The sequence below is a fragment of the Mycteria americana genome, chromosome 4 (assembly GCF_035582795.1).
Source record: "Mycteria americana isolate JAX WOST 10 ecotype Jacksonville Zoo and Gardens chromosome 4, USCA_MyAme_1.0, whole genome shotgun sequence".
Classification (NCBI taxonomy): Eukaryota; Metazoa; Chordata; class Aves; order Ciconiiformes; family Ciconiidae; genus Mycteria; species Mycteria americana.
Window position 1 is genome coordinate 78,395,643 of NC_134368.1, and position 24,316 is coordinate 78,419,958.

The 24,316-nt window shown below is 43.7% G+C and overlaps 3 protein-coding genes across 6 annotated transcripts in view; 2 read left to right on the forward strand and 1 right to left on the reverse strand.

Moving 5' to 3' along the window:
* Positions 1-18,587, reverse strand: part of NAA15 (N-alpha-acetyltransferase 15, NatA auxiliary subunit) — a 41,655-nt gene extending 23,068 nt beyond the window's left edge. Inside the window, exons 1-4 of one of the 2 annotated variants that reach the window (XM_075501054.1) lie at positions 17,779-18,587; positions 3,351-3,435; positions 2,355-2,459; positions 1,475-1,632 (exon numbers count right to left, since the gene is read on the reverse strand). In XM_075501054.1, coding sequence (XP_075357169.1) covers positions 1,475-1,632; positions 2,355-2,459; positions 3,351-3,435; positions 17,779-17,832 — 402 coding nt within the window. In that variant the 5' untranslated portion in view covers positions 17,833-18,587. The remainder of the gene's footprint in view (positions 1-1,474; positions 1,633-2,354; positions 2,460-3,350; positions 3,436-17,778) is intronic. The other variant, XM_075501055.1, reaches the window with a different exon arrangement.
* A 131-nt stretch (positions 18,588-18,718) lies between these two features.
* On the forward strand, positions 18,719-22,125 carry NDUFC1 (NADH:ubiquinone oxidoreductase subunit C1). Of its 3 annotated transcripts, XR_012775638.1 has the most exons (5): positions 18,731-18,840; positions 19,177-19,262; positions 19,606-19,709; positions 21,138-21,220; positions 21,974-22,125. XR_012775638.1 is itself a non-coding variant. In XM_075501057.1 (4 exons), exons 1-3 carry the CDS (start codon positions 18,780-18,782, stop codon positions 21,219-21,221), a joined length of 249 nt encoding a protein of 82 aa, XP_075357172.1. In that variant the 5' UTR covers positions 18,719-18,779; the 3' UTR covers positions 21,222-21,224; positions 21,974-22,125. The 3 variants fall into 3 exon arrangements, 2 of the variants coding, with proteins under 2 accessions (XP_075357172.1, XP_075357171.1); XM_075501057.1 differs by lacking the exon at positions 19,177-19,262 and having other exon boundaries at positions 18,719-18,840; positions 21,138-21,224; XM_075501056.1 differs by lacking the exon at positions 19,177-19,262 and having other exon boundaries at positions 18,719-18,840.
* Positions 22,126-24,024: 1,899 nt separating this feature from the next.
* The window catches only part of MGARP (mitochondria localized glutamic acid rich protein), a 28,693-nt gene continuing 28,401 nt past the window's right edge, over positions 24,025-24,316 (forward strand). The window contains exon 1 of the mRNA XM_075501047.1: positions 24,025-24,185. Within this exon, the coding sequence (XP_075357162.1) occupies positions 24,101-24,185 (85 nt within the window). The 5' untranslated portion in view covers positions 24,025-24,100. The remainder of the gene's footprint in view (positions 24,186-24,316) is intronic.

Genomic DNA, 24,316 nt, shown 5'->3' on the forward strand with positions numbered 1-24,316 from the left:
TCTGAGAACAAAATTTGTTCTTAGCATACTAACATTACCCTAATTTGAAAAGGAAATAATCTACAAAGAGACCAACTAATGTGTTTTAACAACCACAACTTTAAAGGTGCAAGGAAACCCTGGAAAGATGAAAACCTGACATAAAATATTATCCAAAGTCTCTCGGGTAAAAAACTCTCAAAGAATTTTTTTTTTTTTTTGGCAGAGAAAAGGAATACCTTATTACACCAGTCTGTATCAGCTGAAAAAACAGACAAGTTTCCAGGCACAAAAATGTAATTTAGGAGGAACTAAGGGTTTTGGTTTTTTTCCCAATTAATTAATGTTTGAATTATAAATACTTAGGGTGACCACTGTTGTCTTTCCCATTATGGCACAGTAAAAACCAAGCAAATCTTCTATAGTCATTGTTCTGTCTAATCTTAAGTGAGCCATACATTGATCACAGGCAGCAACTACAACTTAGCTTGAACCACATAAACATCTCTGCAATATGCATACTAAACAGAAGCGACTATATTTTAAGAAATGAAGGTACTGGCAAGCTAGACATCAGCTCACAATTCAAGAAGACAGAAAAAAACCCAATCTAACTACATGAGGAGTAGCATTTGTAGAGAAGACAACAGAAAGTTTGTATTCCTCTTTACAGAAGTATCACAGCCGTGACACTACCACCTCGTAATGGTTGGTTAGCATGAAACAACATCTCACATAGCAAATACAGACTACTGACACAAGGCAGCAAATAACTGGGTGCTGCAGTAACAGGCAGAAAGAGGGTTCCAATTTAAGTTACCAAACTGCATTCAGCTTTAGTACAAAATACATAGAAGAAAACAAGATAGTAATCTAAACGTTTTGAGTATTAAATCAAGAAAGAAGAGGAATATTCAAGAGTTCTGATCCACAATCATACAGCTCACAGGAAATGTAAGGAAATATTTGGACCGAAAAGGTCACTAGTGCCCAGGATGGCTGGGAAGCAAAATACGATGTTTCATGCAGCATAGTGCTTGCTTTGTATTGTTACCCACTGCCCAGAGAAAACTGGTGGCCACTGATTTAAAGGAGGAAGGATAGATGGTAAAAAGTTATTAAAAAATAGAAACTCCTTTCCCCAAATAACAGTCATCTTCTGAACACACTGTCTTTTACCTGCAGGAATCCTTCCAAGAAAATAATAAAAAGACCGAGGATTGTCTGCAGCTGGATTATACAGCATTAAAAAAAAGTAAGAGCAAACAATTCTGTGCTGAGCTGAAAAAGAATCATTTAATATGCCATTAAATCTGTATACTTTATAGAGATTGCTCAGTTGCACGTCTGCTTTTACTTTCGTAAAGTATTGAGCAGCACATAGTTTTAACACTCTGGATCGAACTCTACATTTTTTTTAAAGTGTCATTAAACAATTTGCCACCTTTGCTGCAGTTCCCTAGAAGCTGATAATAAATGCAGTATGTACACTTACCCTGTAACCTTCAAGATCCCTCATTTGAATCTGTAGCAGAGAAAGATCTCTCAAGATTTGAAGATTGTCTTTGTCCCATTTCAGTGCATTTCTATAGCATTTGATAGCTTCGTCATACTTCTTGTCCGACCTCTGAAGAAGGCCATAGACATGCCAACCTGGAAAACTCTGTTAAGGGTTCTACTGAATTTCAGCAGGGAGAAAACAGATCCAACATGTCAGTGACAGAACAGTTGGTAAAAAGCTCTTAGGCAGTTTTATAAATGGACAGTAACATTATTACAATTCTTTTCCTCAGCTGCACAAAGAAACCGCTTGTGAACTGAAGACAGAGAACTGCTTGCCAGTTATATGTATAGGGTGCATATAATACACTGTAAACTGTACTTTTCGCATACTGGGGGAGGAAATCAAGTAATAGGATCTCTGAAAAGACCATGAGGCTTATTCAAACACATTTTTGAGTAAGGGCTTATATTAGACAACTGAAGCGCTTGCACTTCCTGCATTTAAGTGTATGACAAGTCCTTATCAATGTAATGGCAACTACTGTTTTTAAAGCAAACCACATGCTTAAATGCCTAGTTCAGCCCACCACAAGTTTGTAGTTCCAGCTTAATGATTAAAAAAAACCCAAAAACCAACAATGCAAGCCAGAATAATATTTGCGCTAACTGTGACAGCAAGGATAGCTGCAAAGCATCTGCCCTTTGGATAGCTTAGACAAAATATTCTTATGTATTGGAAACAAAATTTAAAATTCTGAACTTCCAGTTTGAAGTCTAATAGTATTGGCTTTTGTTGCAATTCTGTAAATCAAGTAGATGTAGAAATAAACCTTTTCCACTGATAAGCAAAAGCCCTATTTCAAAAAGGATACAGACATGACTCTTCAAGTCATTCCTTAGGCCTCTACGCACAAGTTCATAGGCTTCCTCTTTCTTCCCTAGACAGTTTAATGTTAGTCCTTTCATTGCCAAGGTTTCTTAAAAAAAAAAAATTAAATAAGTATCAGTTATTCATTTTCACAGGTTTTTAAGCTTAACATAGCAACTCTAAATATAGTATAAATGCAAATTTAGACTCAGTTAGCATCAATGTTTTGCATTCTTTTTTCACATGGAAAACTATACTGGCAGATTATTCTCTTAAGTATATCATACACGACAATAAACTTTATGCATTACTTCCACCAAAAAGTGAAGCAGCATTTTATTTTAAAGGCACTAAAAACTGTCTGCTCTACAAACATTTTGAAGGGAGGTATTTTTTTTATTGTAAAGAGGCATTATAACTATTCAAGTATTTATTCACAACACTGAGACTTCCACACATCCCACCCATGCCAAACTAGTTGACAAAGAAAACAAAACATTTCTGGACAGTGGAAAGAAACTCTCAACTCAGTAGTAAGAAGCAACTGAAAATACAGCAAGGGACTACTACTTTTACGATAAGACTATTCCTTCAGAAAAAGGAGCAGACCACAGAGCTGACATACAGTGCTGAACAATATTCAATCTCTTCCTTTTGTCTTGCACTTCTACATGAGTGAATAACAATTTCCCCTGAAAAGTGATTTAAGCAACATACTTGTATTAAGAAACTTGCACCATGCTATAATGAGTATTAGACTTGCAGCATAAAGACACAGAATGGCAAGCTATGACTACTAACTACTGGTAACACCAGTCTTTAAAATTACAAATCTTACCAACAATAAGTGCTTAACATGGTGCAGGTTTCTGGACACTCTTGCTGCTTTATGGGTGAAAGGTTAACAATAAAGTGCTACAAATACTTATGAAACTTACAAATTATTACTCTATCCTAAAGTAGAGGGGAAAAAAACAGCACATGCCATTTGAAAACTTACCTCCATGTTCTGCAAACTTTGGGTTAGAAAGGATCTGTTTACAGAACTTCAGCCCATTTCTATACTGCTTATGTTCATAACACCTCTGTTGAAGAAGAACAGAGTACATTTATTCAAAAAATTTAGAGTGAAAGTATTTCTGCACCCTGGAAATTAAGCATCAGTGCAGCTAGGGTTTTTAGAAAATGTACTAATACTTTAATGAACTGTGTTTAATGAGCTTCCTGTGCTTAAAAATTCTTTCCATCACCAGAAAAAAATAGCATATGTTAGTAAGAATACGAATTTAAATGTATAACTGAAGACACAGCAATTTCTCACATAAGATATCACAGGAAGCATAAGTGCCTACAGAGACTCAACTTTCCTTTAACATAAAAGCAAACCTTATATCATAACATATCTCGGTAAGCATTCAACTCACTTTGGCTCAATTACCTTTCACAGAAACACCACGAGGCAACCTCCAACAACCATACAGGCAGGAAAGAAATTAAATCATTGGAACTCAGCTTAAACTATCTCTGAAAGCAACTTCTTATGATCAATCTGAATACCACATATACCTCATACGTACAAACTTTCAAAACTGGTATACACTAACATCACCTTGCCATACTGCTAATTAAAATATTCCTCTACGGTTTCATTAAATCCAACTCTAACAATTTGCTTGTACATGAGTCTCATTTCATTACGCAAGGTGACTGCAATGCAAAATGGCACACAGCATGAACTTTTAAAATCAGTTTTAGTATTTTACTTCTGTCCATCCACCCCCTGTGCTAATCTTTAAATAGAAGCCAAAGGAGGAAGAAGTAATGTTGTAAACACCAATTCATACACTTTAAGTCACCTAAGCAAATGCTAAGAATTTCTTAGGTTTCATTTTACTGTAATAGCAATGCCCCAACTTGAGTGTAAGAGTAAAGAAACACATGTTGCTTGAGCACAGACCCAGATGCTATGGTAACTAGGAAGTCATTCATAACAGGATCTCACTGACTCTAGTTGACCAGTTCTGGTGGCAGGATGGCTGACAGGAGTGTAAAACTGGGTAACGGTCAACAGGTTTCAAGTCATCCTAAATAAGCTGTAGTTTGTAGTTGTACTTTCCTCCACCTGCTCCAAATTAACTTTGCAAGAGCATTCATAAGCATGTATGGACACCATCTGTCCTCTAAGCACTCTCATCAAAAAAAGTTACGAGAGGCAGACCCAACAGGTCTTCCCATCAAGCAGAAAGGTCTAAAAATAAAACTTGAAAACGTTATATGAATGTTATGGAAATGCTTAAAAAAGAAAATGGTGTATCTACCTCAACATCTCTGCTTTACGTTGCTTTGGCATCATGAAAGGTGCTGTTCAGAGTTCAGTCTTCTCTTCCAAAGCACAGATGGAAACACCAACAACAAACTTCAAAGGTGTAAAAAAACCCCCAAAACCTAGTATACCACTAAGTGGAGGTATTATTTTCTAGGTACTAAAGTCATACAGCTGAAATATCAAGGGTGAAGACCAAGAGGCATCACAAACCAAGGATCCTACTCCCCCTTACCCTGTTGCCACCCTTTGGAGAAGAGAATCATAGGAAAGGAAAGAGGAGGAGGAGGAGAAGGAAGATGCTCAGAGAGAGCATCCAAAGCAAGACGGACTCAAAGAGGAACATATCAACAAAAGAATGATAGAATGGTTTGGACTGGGAGGGACCTTCAAACATCATCTCATACAATGCCCCTGCCATGGGCAGGGACCTCTTTCACTACATCAGGTTGCTCAAAGTCCTGTCCAACCTTGACTTTGAACACTTCTAAAAGACAGCTCCCTCTATCACAAAGGACAGGAAAAGTTAGCAGGGCAACCACCTACCAAAGGAAGATTAAGGGTTAGGTAAGAGGAAATCTATACAGGCTTTTTTTTTTTTTTTTTTCTCAAACTTGACTAGTTATTATTTACACCTTTTAGTCATTACCTGCTTTCAAGTAGCTGGCTGAGTCACTTTAATCAGCCACTGGTCAGAGCTGACAGAGAGCTTAGAGGTAACAACACAACAGGATCAAGCCTTTTTTTTTTTTTTTTAAATTGAAATCATCAGTCATAAAAGTTACCGCCCAGGCCTCCTCCCTGAAAACAGAACCACCATTTGCTCCCACCTAGGTAGGCGTGAAAGCAGCAAAACCTGTCACAAAAGTGGTGCCGCCACAGGAACTTAACACGTCTCCAGTGTAACTAAGGCACTGTCACAAGCAGAAGGGGTACTTTGGGGTTTCGCAATTTGCCTTTAAGTACAGCTGCTCGGATGCTGGCTATGAACATGAAATCTTATCTCTAAACAGTTCCATTTTACATACGCTAACAACAAGTCTTTCACCTTGAAGTTTAAGGAAAGTCAGCCAAGATGGTATATATGCTAGAGACAGGAAATATTTGCACATAGATTTTTCTCAGGCTAATACAGAACTGACAGTACAGCGTACTTTATAACAGACTAAACTCACTGAGAATTGTAACAAATTCTCCCTTTAGGCTGCAGGGAGGAAAAATTTACAAGTTTATATCCACTTACATCTATAGAATGGTTCCCATCAACTCGGAGAACACTGGGTAGGACCAATAAATTATCAGGAACCGATCATGTACTTGTATCACCTGAGGTACCAAATGAAGAACTAGCCATAGCTGCGTATATCCCCCAGCAAAGTATCATAGGTCTCCATTTTCAGGTGTTTCTAGATCAAGGCAGATTCGAGTGATTTCCTATATACAATTTCTCCAACCTTTCAGGTTAATACTTTGAGCCTATTTCATTCTGTTAATGGAAAGTTTCAAATTGTGTCATTTTATGAGTTTCCTTATGCTATGCATGTATTCTATGCACACACTGTATGTTTTGAACAGTGGAAGGAAGGGAACAATGAAATCGAGGTCATGTTTTGTCCTTCTTCAGAAAAGAAGAGATTGTTTCATCAAAGTGGGTCCAACAGCATCAGAGATTCCTCTACTTGAAGCCATGCATATACTTATCTCTTCTCTAAAGAGGTTATGGACTAACAAGCTTAAATAAAGGTGTGAATGAGAGAGAAGGAAGTCAGGAATGCAGCATATGCCACCATGGCTGGTACAAACCTTGGTGAATCTGTGGCTTCAAGGAACAGAAACATGAAAGAAAAATCTTTTAACAAAAAGGAGACAGCAAATATTGAAGAGGGGAAAGGAAGAACAAAAAGAATAACACAAGGAAAGATGAGCATGAGTAATACACAGCCTGGGAGAGAAAATCTTTAAGGGAGTCAGTAGGTTCTGAGAAAGAGGAGAAAAATTAACCAGTAAGAATAATAATAATAATAATAATAATAATAATAATAATAATAATAATAATAATAATAATAATAATAATAATCACAGAAGCAGGAATGGTGACATCTGGGTAGTTTGTTTCCTCCCAGATGAATAGCTTGTAGTAGTTATTCCCAGGCCTCCGACCCTTACTTTGGGACAGCTGTTCTGCAGAACTAACATATTTCTCTGTTACAAAGCCCGCTAAAAAAAGCGCAGTTGCCTCCCCTAAGCTAAACTCCCGCACATATACACTTCCAAAGCCAGCAGTCAGAGCCTGCTTGTGATGCTTGACAGACAAGTGCTCCAGCTATGGCTTGTGACATCATGCAATGAGAAAACATAAAAGCTAAACTTCTAAAAAGTATGGTTAAGGCTAATGCTTTAAAAGAAGAGAATCTGACTGTCCATCAGCACTGAATCTCTATTACACATTTGCTGCCCTTCAAAGCTTTTCCTTTAATAACTTACCAGATGTTTTAAGATATCCAACAAGCTTTTCTATACATGCTGTGGCCAGAATTACAGCCTACTCCAAACACACCAAGATTCTTTTTACACCCTTTAACTAATTTTCTATATTTATAGCAAGGAAATAGCACCTGCTTTAATACAATTCTACAAAGCATTAATAAGATGAGGCAGACAGAGTATGACTCCTTCAAAATCATTCAAGATCATAGCAGGTACGAGAGAATTTGCATTTGGACCACTCCCTCCCCCCCCCCAAGTCTTTATTCAGTGGATTTCAATGCATGGCGATTACTAGACAGAGACTGACAGTGAAATTATAAGGAACAGAGCTAGCCCATATTCTCTAGAATCCCAAGTCTGAGGTGGAGGGAGGGCTTATGTTCTGGTGTTCGGATCCCTAAACTGTATTAGGGCATCTGTGCAGAATCAGTCTTTGGCCAGCAGGTGTCTTACATATACACATGCTCAGCATGCCAAGTGTGAATGAATTCCTCCACATTTCTTCCCTGATGGCTGCCATAAAGAAAGGTGAAAAGACTTCACTATTTACAGCTTACCTACATCTAGACAGCTAGCTGCCAGATGGAGTTTGTTTCGTCCTCACCCCAGTTCTCCAGTTTTGAATCCTCCCTCTCTAGTGCATCTGCTTCCTAAACCTTGTTATCAAACCTACAGCTAGCAAATAAGACTGACTTGGATTTGTAAGCAACTACTCCGGTTACCCACAAGGCCATACACAAGGGCCATGGTACTGATTATAGTTGTACTCCTAAGGGCTGCTGACAATAGCATAGAGATGACTTTTACCCAAGCTTAATTCAGCACTGTTTTCTTTACATATTGTATAAACAAATACATTTTCACAAGTGCATTTTAGAAATTTTACAGCTGTAAGTTTGAAATGTACAGAAGTAGGCTAATTGTTTGCTACCCGTAAGGAGGCTGCACATTTTACCTCTGATATATTCCTTCCCTCTCAAAATAGAGATTTTAATGGTCAAGTACATAAGTTTCCAACTAAAAAGCAAGGATAAAAGTCAAGTGCAGCATTTTGATATGCAGGTATGTATCTCAACATCAAATACACAGCACATGGCAGACCAGATTCTGCCATTACACATTAAATACTTTGCACATATTCACTTCCAGAAGTGCAAATCCGCTTTATCACAAAGCAGTCTTCGTGACCTGCAACCATTTAATAACTGAAGTAAATAATTTAATAGCCATCACAACTTAAGTTTGCAAGACATTTTATGATCACTACACCACAGATTAAAGTGTCCTCTATGTTCAGTGACATCAATAGTTAACAACAGCTCTAACTCAGTATAACACCAGGAGTTACCATGGATCTTTACTAAAAGCTTCACAGCACAGTGAATATACACTGCCACCAGGTATGACTCAACTTAACCTAAGCAAAGAATCACCTAGATGAAAACACAGAAAGCAGAAAACTGCCTTTCTAGCAGGGGCACTTGAGAAGATGTGTATGTCCAATCTAGCTGATTCAAGAGTGTTTTAAAACCACTCTGCAGTAGTAAAAAAAAAAGTTTTGTAACAGTCCATCCAGACTGGATTTTGCAGCTGATTAAACAGGAGAGAAGCAGACTCAAAAGTGTCTCACGAGCAAGCTGAAGATAGTCATAGGAGAACAACATAAAGAAGCAGATGCCTTTTGTCTTCTTACCTAGAAGCATGCAAAACTAGAGGTTTTTCCTCAAGAATAAGTACCAAAGCAAAGAAGGTACCGTTTGCTCCCCAAGCTCACAAATGGGAGCACTGGGGTGTTATTGACTGCTTTCTTTTTATTCTTACTTGGACCAGCACAGCTGGTTATAATAAAGAGTGGGGTAAGAGTAAAAATGATACAGCACACCCAACTGTGTGGGATGGGATCACATTCCCAGTTGTTATGCCCTTTGAACTGGAACAGTAACAAAACAATAGTGTGCCATTTCTATTAAAAAGACAGGATTTTGCGAAAAACATTATGAAGAACTTTTAGCTGTTTTCTAAGATTATGTATTTTCCAAGGTCACACTTTTAACTCCAACTTAACACCAATATTTTTAAACTCCAATATCTGCAAATTAATTGAATTAAAACAAATGCAAACTCAAGTACTGAAAAAAAACCAAAACACAAAACCACCACCAAAACCCCCACAGGAAATCATTTCTCACTGATGGTAACTCCATTAAAGCAAGCATCCTAATTTAGTCAATGCTATGATGGACTAGCCAAGGAATATTATTTTCTTCTCCAAATGAGTACCAAAATTGGATTCAGCCCCAAGAGACAGTGGAGATGCATCCTTAACTTCTCATCGCTAGTCCACTGTACTCAGCCTCTCTTCCTCAGCAGGTGACATAGCCTGTGTCATCGTAAGAGGCAACATATCGCAGACTATTCTCCATCATATACAAGAGTTACCAGATAGGACGACTGATCTGCACATGGGCACAGGTAAATTTTTTACTTGCATCTGAAAGTCCCCAGGAGAAAGTATGATGGAGAACAGGCTGCTCTGCCAGAACAATTCAGGGATTTGACACTCTGCTACCCTCTTCCCTGAGGGCTTGGGAGGCTTGAGCAGAACCAAGGTGGACAAATCCTTTCAACTACAGCAACGTCCTCCTTAGGGGACTCCACAGTTTCTCCCAGTAGCAGCCATGAACACATACACTTGTGGCATCACATAGCAATGTTGGCAACCACAATGCCCTAAGAGCTTTGGCAGCAAAAAGCGTTAGCATACTTGGCCTTAGCATTAGCTAAGGTGTGCACTTACAATGCATGATATGCATGTCTGCCACTCAGATGCTATCTATTTCTTCCAGCAGAGTTCAGATGCAGCAACTCAGAGTTCAGATGCAGCAACTTAAAAGATAGTAAGCCCAGGCACTGCGCAGCTCAAGGCTGTTTTCCAGCACAGTTACTCTCTCTACAGCTAGACTAGATCAGGTCAAGTCACCAAGGTGCACTAATTCAAGCTAAATGTAGTAAAGAAGATTCTGAAAGCTGGAAGCATTAGGAGCAACTACTCACCATGAATTAGTGGGTCTTTTGAGCCCTAACCATATCAAACAGCTCAACAGCTTTAGGCAAAAGCTTCCACCACACTGATTCAGTTTCATGACAAATACAAGATGTATAAACCCAAGGACTGAAAAAAACCCACACAAACCTTACAGATATGTTAATGCTGAAAAACTCTGTGGCAAACTTGCATCATTTTTTGCTGTGAAATTGAAACCAATCATCCTCTTCCATTGCTCTGCGGTGTTAATGAATGGAACTGTTCTGCATAAGAAAAAGCTTCAAGCAATTGCCTAATTTAAGGGACTAAGAAATCCTCCTCCTGCACAGCTTGCCTTACTTTTTGGAAGTGACCGATACCTTCATAACTAGCATTGCTTGGTAGAATATAACCAGAGGAACAGAACAAGTTCAAACTGAAATTAGTTAGGAAGAAGAAATATGTGTACCTTTTCATTTAATACTGAGGCAGGAAAAAAAAATCTATGCTATTGTCTATGCTTTTGAATTGGCCTCATTCCTGTATTTGGCAAAATCCGGCTGGCAACAGCTGCCGACAAATAGTTACAGCTCTTCTAGAAGTAAAACTAGAAATCCTCACTCACTGAGGCATGACTCTTGCTGAAAAATACATTATTCAACACCAGTTCTGTTGGCCGCTACTTGCTTTAATCTCTCTTTCTTGGGGAGAATTACCATGAATTTGGCCATGTCAACTAAGATCAGCTGACTTCTGTCCATTGCCCTGGAATCCCTATGTTCAGGCTTCACCTCTGAATTTAGCATGAAACTGACTATACCTCCCGAAAGATCCAGTATGATAGGATATATTTGGTTTTTAATGATCATCTGAAACAACTAAGTAAATCAATTAAAATGCCAAGATATGGCATGAAAAGGGCTAAAGGAGCCCACACAATAGGTTGTTCTGGACGTAAATGGGCATTTCAACTCAGCTGTATCTCACAACATAGCCCAAGACACGTGATGTTTACTGACATTTTCTACCCATGTCCAGAGTGCTCTTCACTCTGAGGTACGCGAGATGTTGTCTTGTAGCATTGAGCCATTGCGAAATAGTTAAATGTGGTTAGTAAGATAAGAAAGGTTGTTCTTCAACATTACAAGGTTTGTTAACTTGATTGTGTGGTATCATAGAAGCAAACAGAAATCCTTGTAACAAATCTCACTGACCTCAGTTTTAAGGCTGGCAATGAATAACTGTTCATTTTCTCTAAATCCCCTATCAGCAAAATCAGAAAAGATGTAACTCCTTATCACCACTCTTGTTGCATTGACACAGAGGTGCTGTGGACAGGAGATTTAAACTTGAGATGCCCAGAAAGTGCAATCAGCAAAAATTCACTAAGAAAACCTTCGAAAAACAGGAATAAACACAACTTGATCAAATTCTAACCAAAATAAAGTGCAGTACCATATAAGCTGGATCAAGCCCACTGCCCCAAATAGGATTAGTTTCAGATCATTACAAAAACCACTTTGGGTTCAGCTAAGAGTATCTATAGCCACAACAATGTAAGACCGGCTATGGTCTTACAACCATGAAGAAATTAGAATGCATTTCTATTAATAAAGTCTTTTATTTTCATAACTGAAACAGGTAAGGAACAAAATTATGCTCCTGCTCAGAAATTTACAGCAGGGAATCCTGTTTCTACAGTTTCTGACAGCCCCAATGATAACAATGGCCTAATTTGGTGAACAGGCTTTAGTAACAGCAGTATTCCTCAGGTGATTCCTTAATGGTATCCTAGAGTCTCAAACAGTAATTAAATTCTTTAGCAAGTTTGAGACATATTTCTGAAAAACAGGAACAGTGACTGCTTAAAGCACCAGGTCTGTTCTTTACTTCCATTCCAATGTTTCAACCAAGACATAATTTTTTCTACTACTTCTGGCAAAGCCAAGTGGGGTATTCCTTTTGGCAAAGGAAAAAACAAGTGATTAACATCTCAACAGCCAAGATACTGGAGAAGCCTTGTTAGCAATTCCATGTTTCAGATCACAGAATCACAGAATCATATAGGTTGGAAAAGACCTTTAAGATCATCGAGTCCAACCATAAACCTAACACTGCCAAAACCACCACTACACCATCTCCCTAAGCACCTCATCCAAACGTCCTTTAAATACCTCCAGGGAAGGCGACTCAACCACTTCCCTGGGCAGCCTGTTCCAATGCTTGATAACCCTCTCGGTGAAGAAAAATTTCCTAACATCCAGTCTAAACCTCCCCTGGCGCAACTTGAGGCCATTTCCTCTTGTCCTATCACTTGTTACCTGGGAGAAGAGACCGACCCCCACCTCTCTACAACCTCCTTTCAGGCAGTTGTAGAGAGCGATAAGGTCTCCCCTCAGCCTCCTTTTCTCCAGGCTAAACAACCCCAGGTCCCTCAGCCGCTCCTCATCAGACTTGTGCTCCAGACCCTTCACCAGCTTCGTTGCCCTTCTCTGGACACGCTCCAGCACCTCAATACCCCTCTTGTAGTGGGGGGCCCAAAACTGAACACAGTATTCGAGGTGCGGCCTCACCAGTGCCGAGTACAGGGGCACGATCACTTCCCTAGTCCTGCTGGCCACGAATGAGATAGTATGTGATGAGATAGTATGTGATGAAACTCCAGTGGTGAGCGTACTTGATTACTGTACAGTCATGCAAATGCAACAATGATTGCACACAAAATGTGCTAATTTATTTGGTTACTGATAAAAGTGAAATTCTGGAAATCAGACTTTACTCTTGAATCAAGATCCCTTAAGAGATTTCGAAGTCTGCCACCTCAGCAACCTGAAAGTCAGCACGTGGACTTCTACAAGACAGAACATTATTTGTAAAGGATTGGTGCTAGTGCAAGTATTAGTGAAGGAGAAGCACAGGTCTGTCTAGTTTGAAAGTGGAGGGACAGGGAGCAGATTCCAGAATGAAGAAACAGGAAGATGGCCCAGCAGGAGGGACTTGGCATATTTACAGCAGAGCCACTGAAGAGATGCCATTCAAGGGGCTTTTTTTATCATTAGGGAGTTCCTATATCTTTTAACAGAACACTTGTCAAAGCCAGCATGGAAAGGAAGACAACCAGCTCAAAGATAAATTCCCTCAAGCACAGCAGCATTACCATAGAAATGACCAACTAAAGGTGAAATTTAAACCCCCCTCTCTTGCAGCAGACACCTTGGGTATTGTAATGCCCCACTGGAGGACACAGTTTCTGGCCATGACTAATCAAGCCTGCCTACCTAGCAGGTAAGGTAACTGATACAGAGATGAAAGATGTATGGCTCTCCAGACATCACGAAGACCACAGGTAATCACCAGTCCTGAACAAACTGAGAAAATCTGATCTGCATACAATGTAATATACACAAGCCCAGGCCAGCATGGCATCTTGCTTCTTCAGTATGCTACTTCTGCAGTACATACTAGAGTTATAAATCAGTAAAACTATTTAAACAAGGCCTGAACACATAGGTCCTCACTTGAATTGTTTGTCTGCATCATAAAATACAATGATGTTTCACTTCTTAAATACTTGGACTTTTTTTCTCCCTGCTCAAACCGTATTCAACTAGAGGCTAAGAGCACTAGCTATGGTGAGAAATATTTGCACCATCTTACTCTGCCAGAACATCGTAACTCCAAGAACCTTATCCTCTGCTGCTTAAGGGAACTGAAAAACTCTTCCACATAACATATAACATCTCTAATAGCTTTGTATTTAACATTTCTTCAATAAATTTTCAATATATTTAACTTCTATATCCGAATAAAAGTTAATTGAATATTGTCTTTGGGATTTGTGAAATAAAACTGAACATATTTGATGAATTGTACCTGACCAGATACAGTGGCTGAATTTGGCAAACTGCCAGGAATGTTCATTGGTTATATTTAATAAAAAAAACCAAAACAACCAGTCAATCCTACTTCTTACAACTACTGGTTTTATACTTGCTAGTAAGAGGAGGAAAAAATGGAGTAAACTGCTTTTTCCATTACTTCATTGTGCATCCGGCCTTCTGGGTACCAAAAAGGCAACTTCTCCATTCCTTCGACTCCTGTGTTTGCTATTCTACCCTTTCCTCTGCCTCCACCTGAAATCTTCTCGAGTAATCTCTGGGCTGCTCAGAGATTACACATGTCCAAGAGACTGATACGGACTCAAGTAATTTTAAATGTTCAAACGGATCAAAAACAAAAAGAGAAAAACGTAGACATCCACTTTTCTTCTAAATTCCACAGAACCTTTGAGCAGAAGAACAGGAGTATCTACCTGCCGGCTTAACAGCTAATAGTTAAAACTATCAGAACAATATGAGTTAGAAACTTTCTTTTTAATGGAAGTGCAATTTTAAGCAGAACGGTGATCGATGATCCTGTGGGTGGTTTTTTTTATTCAAACTAATAATGCAGATTCCTTTCCCTTTGCACAAGAACACTAAACTGTAAAATGCCTTTCAAATAGAAACATTTTTCCATTAGAACCTCCACATACCTGTAAAGTGACTAGAAGAGGTTAGTCTAGTGTGTTGCAACATGCAAAGGCAAAGCGCACATGCTTCTGAACTCAGAATTTGTCAGTTAAGTGGAAATGCTGGCTTGCAAGCAAATCCATATGCAAAAGAAATTTACCGATCATGTAAGATGTTTACTACAAAACAAACAAACAAAAAAACAAACTCTGAAAGCTAATTATTGCCTTTCAGTATGGAAAGCTGGGCAGCTTTCGCAAGACCTTAATATCCAACATTTGCGTTACAGGCATATTTCTTTAAAATGGAGGAGAAATGAGGCCTCAAGAACTTAAAAACACACACAAAATCCGTTTGCTTTTTTGCATTTTATGCTTCACTTATAGAAATACAAGGCTGCTACCTACTTAACTCCTGTGTTTACTACCTCCATTAAAATCAGAATGTGAATGATTTTGTATTTCTGTACACAGCCTGTGTACCAGTAATTACCTATTTGAAGGGTAACGCATCCTTTCAATACCACTTGGGCTGGTTCCCAAAGCATCTGCTGAAAAAAAGTCTCATCCAGGCATGTTCAACAGAACAACTCCATGGTCCACGCGGGCCAGGAGACAGCATGTGCTGAGCCAAGGCCAGACAATCAGACCTCCTTGTTAGCTGGCTGGGGGCTCAGAAGTCCTGTCAGGGAGCCAGCTGCCCAGGCAGACTCAAGCTCCTCTCAGAACCATAGAACCAATATCTCAAGTTGGAAAGGACCCATAAGGATCATCGAGTCCAACACCCTGCTCCTTGCAGGACTACCTAAAACTAAACCGTATGACTAAGAGCGTCGTCCAGGCGTTCCTTGAACTCTGACAGGCTTGGTGCCGTGACCACTTCCCCGGGGAGCCTGTTCCAGCGACCTGCTGTTCAGCCACCCATGGGTCAAAGGAAGAGGCGGCAAAGGATATGGCATAATGAAGGGTTACAGTCTCCTGAAAAGAAAGCGTAGACCAAGGAGAGGCTGCAGGAAGAGAGAGGTGGAGTGAAGCCACAGGACGAGGGAAGTAATGTTTCTTTGGACTTGCATTGATAAATGGGACTTTCTAAAAGATGTCTCACTAATTCAAGTCAAACACATAATCAAAACTTCACAAAGTAGGGTCATTGTCCATAACAAGGAAGACAAGTAGCTCATTACCCAAATTTTCAGTGTGATAAAAAACAACTTCAAGCCTTTTCTATTCACCGTACAAAGACAACTAATGACAGGGCAGTCTTAATACTAGACTACACGTCACAGGCTCATCCCTGCAAGATACAGGAGAACATCAAAATGCCAGAATAACTTTTAGCGTACCCAGTACCTGAAACTCTTGTATTTTTATTAAAGATTTTCAGTTTTAAAAAAGGACAAAATTAAAACTGCCTCAGTCTACAGAAATCTGTGTGGACTGGAGCACACCTTTCTTTTCTGACCTGAACCAAATTGTGAAGCTTTATCCAACTCACATGTGCTGAGCCAGCATTTTCTCCAAATAAACTCTTTTTCTTCCCTTGTTCCTGCCCTCCACACAAATACTCAGACAGCCATGCACCAAGCCCAGGAAAAAAAATAAAAAAACAACCAAACAAAACAACAAGGAACCAAACCAGTCAGTTTTAAACACAGAAAAGCTCCTTGATTCAGTTTGTCTTGTAACCACACAAACCATCCTCAATGCAAAGGAAGGTGGGTGAGTGAGCAAGAAGGCTACTACTTTCCCAGCTCATAACACATCAAAAATTACACACTGAGAACAAGGCCATACCAACTCCCAAGCAGGACTGAATCTTTCAAAGATGAAATAAGCTTTACAGTTCATTGTATCTACTTTTTAACCCTAACCGAAGCTGCATGTCTCACGATGAGATGCCTGTACACAGGGATTTCTAGTTCTACAGATTTATTTCCACAAAATATTTTGAAAAAAGAAGGGACAGAAGATTACACGCACCACCACCCCCAACTCCCCCCCCTCCCCCGCTTAAGTGGCAGAAGTTTACAGAGCCGTAAGAGTGCTGTTACTCCAAGAGGACTACAGTACTCATCTATCTTACTTCTGATCTCTGGAAGGATCCAAAGTAGTAGTCTAAGCCTCTCTGAAAGAAGACGTAAGATTTTTAGACAAAACGGACTTTTTTGAGAGAAAACAATACAGTGCTTGACTCAGATAACAGAATCTTCTAAATAAATCCACTGAAATTGCTCACGAACATAATTCTGTCATTTTAAATTCACCCCAAGTCCTTAGAAACACAAGGTTCCTGCAACACTTTATCAAAGCTGAAACAAGTTCCTTAAGACATTAACTGAACTGTGCACACTTTGGTGGTAGGTGGACTGTACGCTATCTTAACCTCATTCTAAAAACCAGGTTTATTGCCTAAATTCCACTGCAGTTTCTTTCATCCATACGCCGGGTGCCGCCCAGAAAAATCGATTGTCAAAACTTTAACAAGAGTTAGCTGTAAGTTAAACTTCGGAAAGACTTCAAAACCTTCGTCCTTCTCCACTTCCTCCTTTGAAAGCCATCTTCCCCACCAACAAATCGGGTTACAGTCTACAGCAAACATCTGAGTCGTAAAAAAAAAAAAAAAAAAAAAAATAAAAAAGAAAAGCCAGGTAGGACGGTTCAGCAGAGCGGCTGCGGACAGCGAGCCGACGAACGAAGCGGCCACAGGGGTACCTTCACGGAGCCGCGGGAGTGCCTGGCCGCGGCCAGCGCTGGGGCAGGGGGCAGCCCCTGGGGCCCGGCCACGGCCCCGCGGCTCTGCGCGGCAGCGGGCACCGGCTCCGGTGGGCGAGCGGGGGGACAGGGCCGCGCCCGGGCGGGACAGGGCGCGGGTGACAGGCGCCCCTCGGCCCGGCCTGCCCCGGCAGGAAGGAGCCGGCGGCCAGGGCGCCGCGAGGGCCGGGGCGGTGGCGCCGGGCCCGCGGGGCGGCGCCGGGGCTCCGCTCCCCGCCACTCCGAGGAACGAGCCGGGGCAGGGGCCGCCGCCGCCTCCCCCCCCCGCGGCCCGCCGCGGCCGAGCCCGGGCCTCCCGCCCCGCCACTCACCAGGATGCGCTTGAAGAGCGCGTTCTCCTTGGGCGGCAGGCTCACCGACGGCATCCTCCCCGCCGCTCCCGCTCCCGCCGCTGGCTCCGGCGCCGCCGAGGAACTCCGGGGAGGGGGGTGGGCGGACGGGCTGCGTCCCGTCCCCGCTGTTCGGTCGCCGCTGCCGGGAGCCTCCCCGCCGGAGTCTGGCTGCTACCACCGCCTCCCCACCCCCCCCGCCCGCCCTCAAACCGCCGCGCTCTCGCCGGCCGCGGGCCCGGCCCCTCCCGGCCGCCGTCTGCGCGCCGGGCTGCCCCGCGCCGCGCCGAGCCCCGGGCGGCGGCTCACGTGGTAACTGAGCAGGCCGGAGAGAGGCGCCGCCAAAATGGCCACCGCAGAGGGCTTCCCCAGCCGGGTCACGACGGCCCGCGCGCATGCGCCGCGACCCCGCGCCGGCGTCGGCCCCGCCCTCGCCCCCGCCAGGTGTGCCGGGGCGGGCCGGGGAGGGGAGGGGAAGGACACCCCGGTGCCCCGCTGAGTCAGGGCCCGGCCCCGGGGCGGCGCGGCGCGGCGCTCCCCGCCGAGCAGACCCTGCGGGCCCCTGCCCGCGGCCAGGTGCTTGTACTTCAGGCTGTCGCCCGCGCGGGGCGGACACGGATTAGCCCTGAGGGACGGGGCGCCTTTTCTCCACGCGCGTGGGCTGAAGCAGGAGGGGGCGGGTGGCGGGCGCAGCTCTGCCCACGCCCGCAGCGGCCGCCCAGCCTCGCAGAGCCGGTTCCACGCGCGGAGGGGACAGGCAACCCGCTGTCGCTGCCGCTCTGTACCGTCAGCAAACGCAGTGAAGGGCGGGTGTTGCGCAGCAGGCGCGCGGCCCGCCCGGCCTCGTGCGGGGGAGCGCCTCCGCTCGCGGCGCCCGGGGGAGACGCGGGGCGGGGCGGGGCGGGGCGGGACGGGACGCGCGAGTCGCCGGGCGGGGCGGGGCGGCCCCGCCCCTGTGGGTGGAGCCGGGCCGAGCCGACAAGATGGCGGCGGCACTGAGGATGGCGAAGCGCTTGCGGCTGGTGGCGGGAGCGCCGAGTCTCGGTGAGCGGCGGTGGCGGCGGCAGTAGCAGAGCGGGGCCTGGCTCGCCGTGACTCGGGGTAGCGGGGAGCCCGTTTGGGTTTAAGCGAGCGGGAGTCTGCTCCGCTCTATCCCGAGAGCGTTGTGCGTTAGCGGGCTGCGACCGTGCCCCGGGGCCTGTCCGCTGACCGTGGGAGTTCGGCTGCTTGCGGGGGGGCCGGCGCTGTGCCCGTTAGCTGGAGCGCTCCTCGCTTCACGGCTGGAATTAAAGCAAGCTGCGGTGGCAGTTTTCCTCTTTTAATTTTTTTAATACAAACCAATTAGTCATGTATTATTATTTTTTTTTTGTCGACATTAAGTCGGTGCTGCTTCCAGGCCGGGGGGAGGACCCGCCGTTCCCCGCCGCGGCTGTGCTGCCGGCCCTCCTCAGGACGGCTGTGCCGGGGTGCGGGCAGGTGGGGAAGGCCCGCGGGTGGGAGCCTTCTGCGGGGGACGGTGAGAGGCGTCGCAAGCAGGAGGTGCGGTAGGGCGCGGGCTGTGCGGCCAGGGGAGAGGCACTGCTCGGAGCTGTTGGCAGCGCCCCGTCCCCTCTCGCCTCTCCCTCGGATCAGGGAGTGCGTGCTGCGGTATATCTACAGATGGGTGACCTATAATAATGTTATGGGGCCGTTTACACATGATAATGAACTTTGTTTGGGTTTTTTTCCCCTGATTGTATGTGTCAGTAATTGACTTCGTAGTCTAAACCTGAGAAGCGTTAACACGTTTGTAATCTCTTGCCTTTTTAGCTTTTACTCGTTCTGCATTTGTTGCAAAAAGACGTAATTATGACCAGCCAAACTGGTTTGGAGTTGGCTTGGCTTTTAGCACCACTGCTGCCTTGTGGGCTCTTGTAAGTGTTTTTATTTGGTTTTGTTGAACTTAACTATTCCCAAACCACAGTGATCTGAAGATGATGACTACAACCTACTTAGTTGATTGGGGTGATGGACAGTCATAGCAGGTGTCAAGACTGAAGCATGATATATTGATTAGTTATGTTTTCCCAAATCTATGTTGCACTTTTCTGTATAAAACTGAACAACTTATTAAGCTTCTCTGTTGCAAACTGAAAACAGCCACAAAGAAGAATTAATTCTTCAAGCCGGTTGGTTTAAGTCTTTGACATTATTTTCTGCAATGGATCTTAAAAAAACACACACCCCACAAAACCAAAAACCTAGGGATGTGCCTCAATAATGTTGTGTTTATCAGGCTACCGATGCAGTCTCTTCTCATTTTTCAGCTGTAGTCAATTAAGACCCCCTTTTCCTGAGCAGAGTGCATGTTGTGGTTTAGCCCCAGCCGGCAACTAAGCACCACGCAGCCGCTCGCTCACTCCCCCTCGGTGGGATGGGGGAAAGAATCGGAAGAGCAAAAGTAAGAAAACTTGAGGGTTGAGATAAAAACAGTTTAATAGGGAAAGCAAAAGCCGCGCACGCAAGCAAAGCAAAACAAGGAATTAATTCACTCCTTCCCATGGTCAGGCAGGTGTTCAGCCATCTCCAGGAAAGCAGGGCTCCAGCACGCGTAACGGTTACTTGGGAAGACAAACGCCATCACTCCAAATGTCCCCCCTTCCTTCTTCTTCCCCAGCTTTATATACTGAGCGTGATGTCATGTGGTATGGAATAGCCCTTTGGCCAGTTTGGATCAACTATCCTGCCTGTGTCCCCTCCCAGCTTCTTCTGCATCTGGCAGAGCATGGGAAGCTGAAAAGTCCTTGACTAGTACAGCAACAACTAAAACATCTCTGTATTATCAACACTGTTTTCAGCACAAATCCAAAACATAGCCCCATACCAGCCACTATAAAGAAAATTAACTCTGTCTCAGCTGAAACCAGGACAGTGCAGATGTAAGATGTTCCCTGTTTCAGAGAACTCACAGGCTAGATGTTGATAAAGCAAGCCGGGTGTAGTAGCTCTCGCAAAGAAATGTGCAGGATAAGCAGCACTCCCATGATGACAACGCTTTTCAGGGTGGGGTGGATTCCCTTTGGGGTTTTCCCCAGTTTTGGGGGGGTGGTGGATTGATTGATAGTAGGAACCACCCCCCCTCAATCAACCAGCAGAAAATGCTTGAGAAAGGTGTGGAAAAAAATGCCTCACTGCACAATTGATAATTTATAGATAATTTAGTCCGTATTGTCCCAATTCTCAATAATTATGTATTGTTTTACATTCCAGTAATAGCAATTTTATATTCTGTAGAAATCTTTTTGTTCTCTGGTTCCAGCTGTGCATTGCATAGCTGTTTATCATATACTGCTATTTTATAGCTTGTCAAGCAGCATAATGAAGATGTAATGGAATATGAAAGAAGAAAAGAAGAGCGACAACATAAGTGTACAGAATGTTCATAGTAAGTATGTACATACGGATGCTTTTGACTTAGCTAAACACAAATTCTGCAGATCTTTGACTTCTGTTAGCAATCAAGATTTTGGACTGACTTATTTTCTTCCCTTACTATTTTCCTTAATACTTTATATCTTGGCTTTTGCTATTCTTCTAACTCTTTCCCAGTTTTAATGTGATAAGGTGACTGATTTATATTTTCATATATTCATTTTGTGTGCATATTCACTGCCAGCTTTCTGTCTTGAACATGCCAACTTTTGGAAAAAACCACATCTCTTACAGTGCCCATGATAAATCTAGGTCGCAAAGAGAATACTTTACAAGTGCTTTAGTGGCAGGGAGATCAAGGTCACTAAAAATAGCTTATCTTTGCCTCTTTTTTTAACAGGTCTACAGTGGGAAATATTTTTTTCTCAGTTTCAGTTGTATAATGCACATAAGAATGATATAAAGTCAATGTCTGTAGCCTTGCCTTACAGTGCAAATTGTATGTGGTTATTGTCCTTTCCAATGTAAAAAACATAACTGTGTTTCTGCCAGCTAAAAATTCTGTTGGGGATTATGGTCTTGGAGCACTTAGTATGCCACATGAAAGAATTCAATAAACTAGGTATAGAAAAACTTGTAGTGCTGTAGTTATTTTTCCCATAAATATTCCTCTCCAGCTAAAAATACAGTATGTTGTGAGATGTTTCTGATCATATTCATTGTCTCTATTTTCCTTGTTGCTGAGACTCTTTTTCCTCTTTCTTAGGTTGACGGTATACTTGGTGAGATGTAGCATGATCACCACTTGACCTACAAATAAATGAGCACAGCAGAAGTACCAAGTATCTAAATACTTACATGTTCATACATTTCATGTGCAGAATTATGAAATAAATTATAAAATCTGGAAGAAACTTATGAAGACTTTTCTTACTGTTTATATTTCATTGTACTGGTCTTGAAATTGTTTTATGGGGCATTACTGTTTCATAGTTTATCAATGTTACTTTCAAAACTCTCTTTATTATCTTGGAAGGTATACTACAAAATTAGACATCAGTTCAGAGAAAGTTCAGCAAATATTCCAGAAGCTAAGTTGTACTCTTGCCCTGCCATCATTTTCATTGCTAAATTTATAAAATAAGCGATAAGCAAATATAATAATAGGATTTATTGGAAAACTAAAAATTAATCTGTACAAATGCCAGAATGTGCATTTGCTACTTCACACATCAAAGAAGAAGCTTTCAACTCAGCCTTGACCAGGTAGACTTTCAAAGTTTGACCTAGTGACTTAGAGATGCCATAATTAAAGTTACACATCTGTTTGCAAGCCTGATATAGTTCCTTGAGTGCTGTTGTTCTTCAGTCCTTTGTGGTCTGGATTGATATTTTTTAATTTTTTTTCCCACTAGAGCAGAAATAAGTCTTGTCAGAGACAACAATCAGAGGTGGCCAACCTTTAAATTCTGTGTGAGTCTCTATTATTTTTTTCCTTGCCAGGGAGTTTGCTTTGCTTTTGCTACCACATGCAAAGTTGAAATGTAGCCTGTATTTTCAGAAAGCTCTGATGAAAGCTTGGTCTTGAATCTTGGAGACTGTTTAACTGACCTGTAGCTTGTTAGTCTGTCCCTTCTTCAATGGCTATTACACAGGTTCTCTCAGGCACGTCTTCTTTTCTGCCTTGCAGCTCTCTGAGGCTGGGCATAGATGCACCCTGCTATTCCCCAAGGACTTATTCCTCTGAACTGCAGTAGTTAGGGATAGCGAGGGGATAGTGCCAGCTCTGTGGTGGTTGTTCCGGGCAGTAGAGGGGAGGGTGTGCGGTGCCTTACCCTGGGCTTGTGCATGTGTCATGGAGGAGAGGCCGGCCTTCCCCTGGCTGCAATTTTGGAGTTGCTCACTGCCTGAAAGGTGCCCACAGCCTTGGTGGTGAGAGTGCGCAGCCCATGTTGGTCTCCAATGTGAGCGCTGCCTTCTAAAGGCTTACACGTTCACCTTCTTGTCATGTGTCAAGGTCAGTCAAGGACAAAGGATGGAAAAAGGGGATCATGACAATTGGCAGAATATGGCATTAAATAATCATTGAGGGATCGTCAAAGCTACCTATAGAGAAGGGACAAGTAATGGGGCAACCGTCTAATGATGTGGGGAGGAGAAGGACAGCTGCACAGCTCTGACCCTGAGGTGCCCATGACTTTAACAGCTCACTCCATCCCACAGCGGTGGTTTACTTCCTCTAGCATTTTCCTACCAACGTTGAACTCCTTCCTCCTAGTGTTTAACCCGAGTGCCCTTTGCTGTTAATTTAGTTGACCTCTCCAGATCTCTTTCCAGGAACTGTTGGCAAAGGAACACTCTTGGAGAACTTTCGATTCTAGTAAAACAGTAATATGTTCCTCACCACCTTTTCCCCCCTCCGTGGTGAATGCAATCCCTGGTGTCCTCCCTCCTACTCTGGCTCTTTTGAGCCTTCAGCAATCCCTGCTATCGCAGCCTATGTGAGCGCTGAGTAATGGCTGTACTTAACTTCCCAGCCAACGTTTCAGCGGCGGTACCTGCTATGGCAGCGCTCGGGGCGCGGCCCTGTCACCCCCGCGGGCCGGGAAGGACCCGACCCCCCCCTTCGCCCCCCCCGCAGCGTAGCCTCTGCTCCCGACGAAGCCGCGCTGGCCCCGCCGCTCCGCGCCCCCGGGCGCCCAGGTGCGCCAGGACGTGGCCCAGGGGCGGGGCGGGCGCCGGCCCCGCCCCCGCCCTCCCCGCGGTGGCCCCGCCCCGCCGTGCAGGGGAGGGAGGCGGGGGATCGGTGTCGTCTGCCGCCGCCGCAGCCCCGCGGTGTCCGGCAGCCCGCGGTGTCCGCTCTGCTCCGCTCCGCTCCCCGGCTCCCGCCGCCATGTATCTCTGCAGGGCCGCCTCGCAGGCGCTCGCCTCCCGCCTGAGCAGGGCTCCCTCTGCTGCGAGCCGCCTCAAGCAGCGCGGTACGCGGGGGCCGCCCGGGAGCTCGACCCGCGGCCCGGTAGAGGTCAACGGGACAGCGGGGGGGGACGCGCGGGGCGGGACGGGACGGGTGACGCGGCGGGGGGGACGCGCGAAGGTCGCGGGCCGGGGG

Excerpts from the sequence above, each read along its gene's own strand:
- NDUFC1 (XM_075501057.1), top strand. The coding sequence starts at position 18,780 with ATGGCGGCGGCACTGAGGATGGCGAAGCGCTTGCGGCTGGTGGCGGGA. Across the intron at positions 18,841-19,605 it reads GGCGGGAGCGCCGAGTCTCG|CTTTTACTCGTTCTGCATTT; the intron begins GTGAGCGGCGGT and ends TTGCCTTTTTAG. Across the intron at positions 19,710-21,137 it reads CTGCTGCCTTGTGGGCTCTT|CTTGTCAAGCAGCATAATGA; the intron begins GTAAGTGTTTTT and ends GCTATTTTATAG.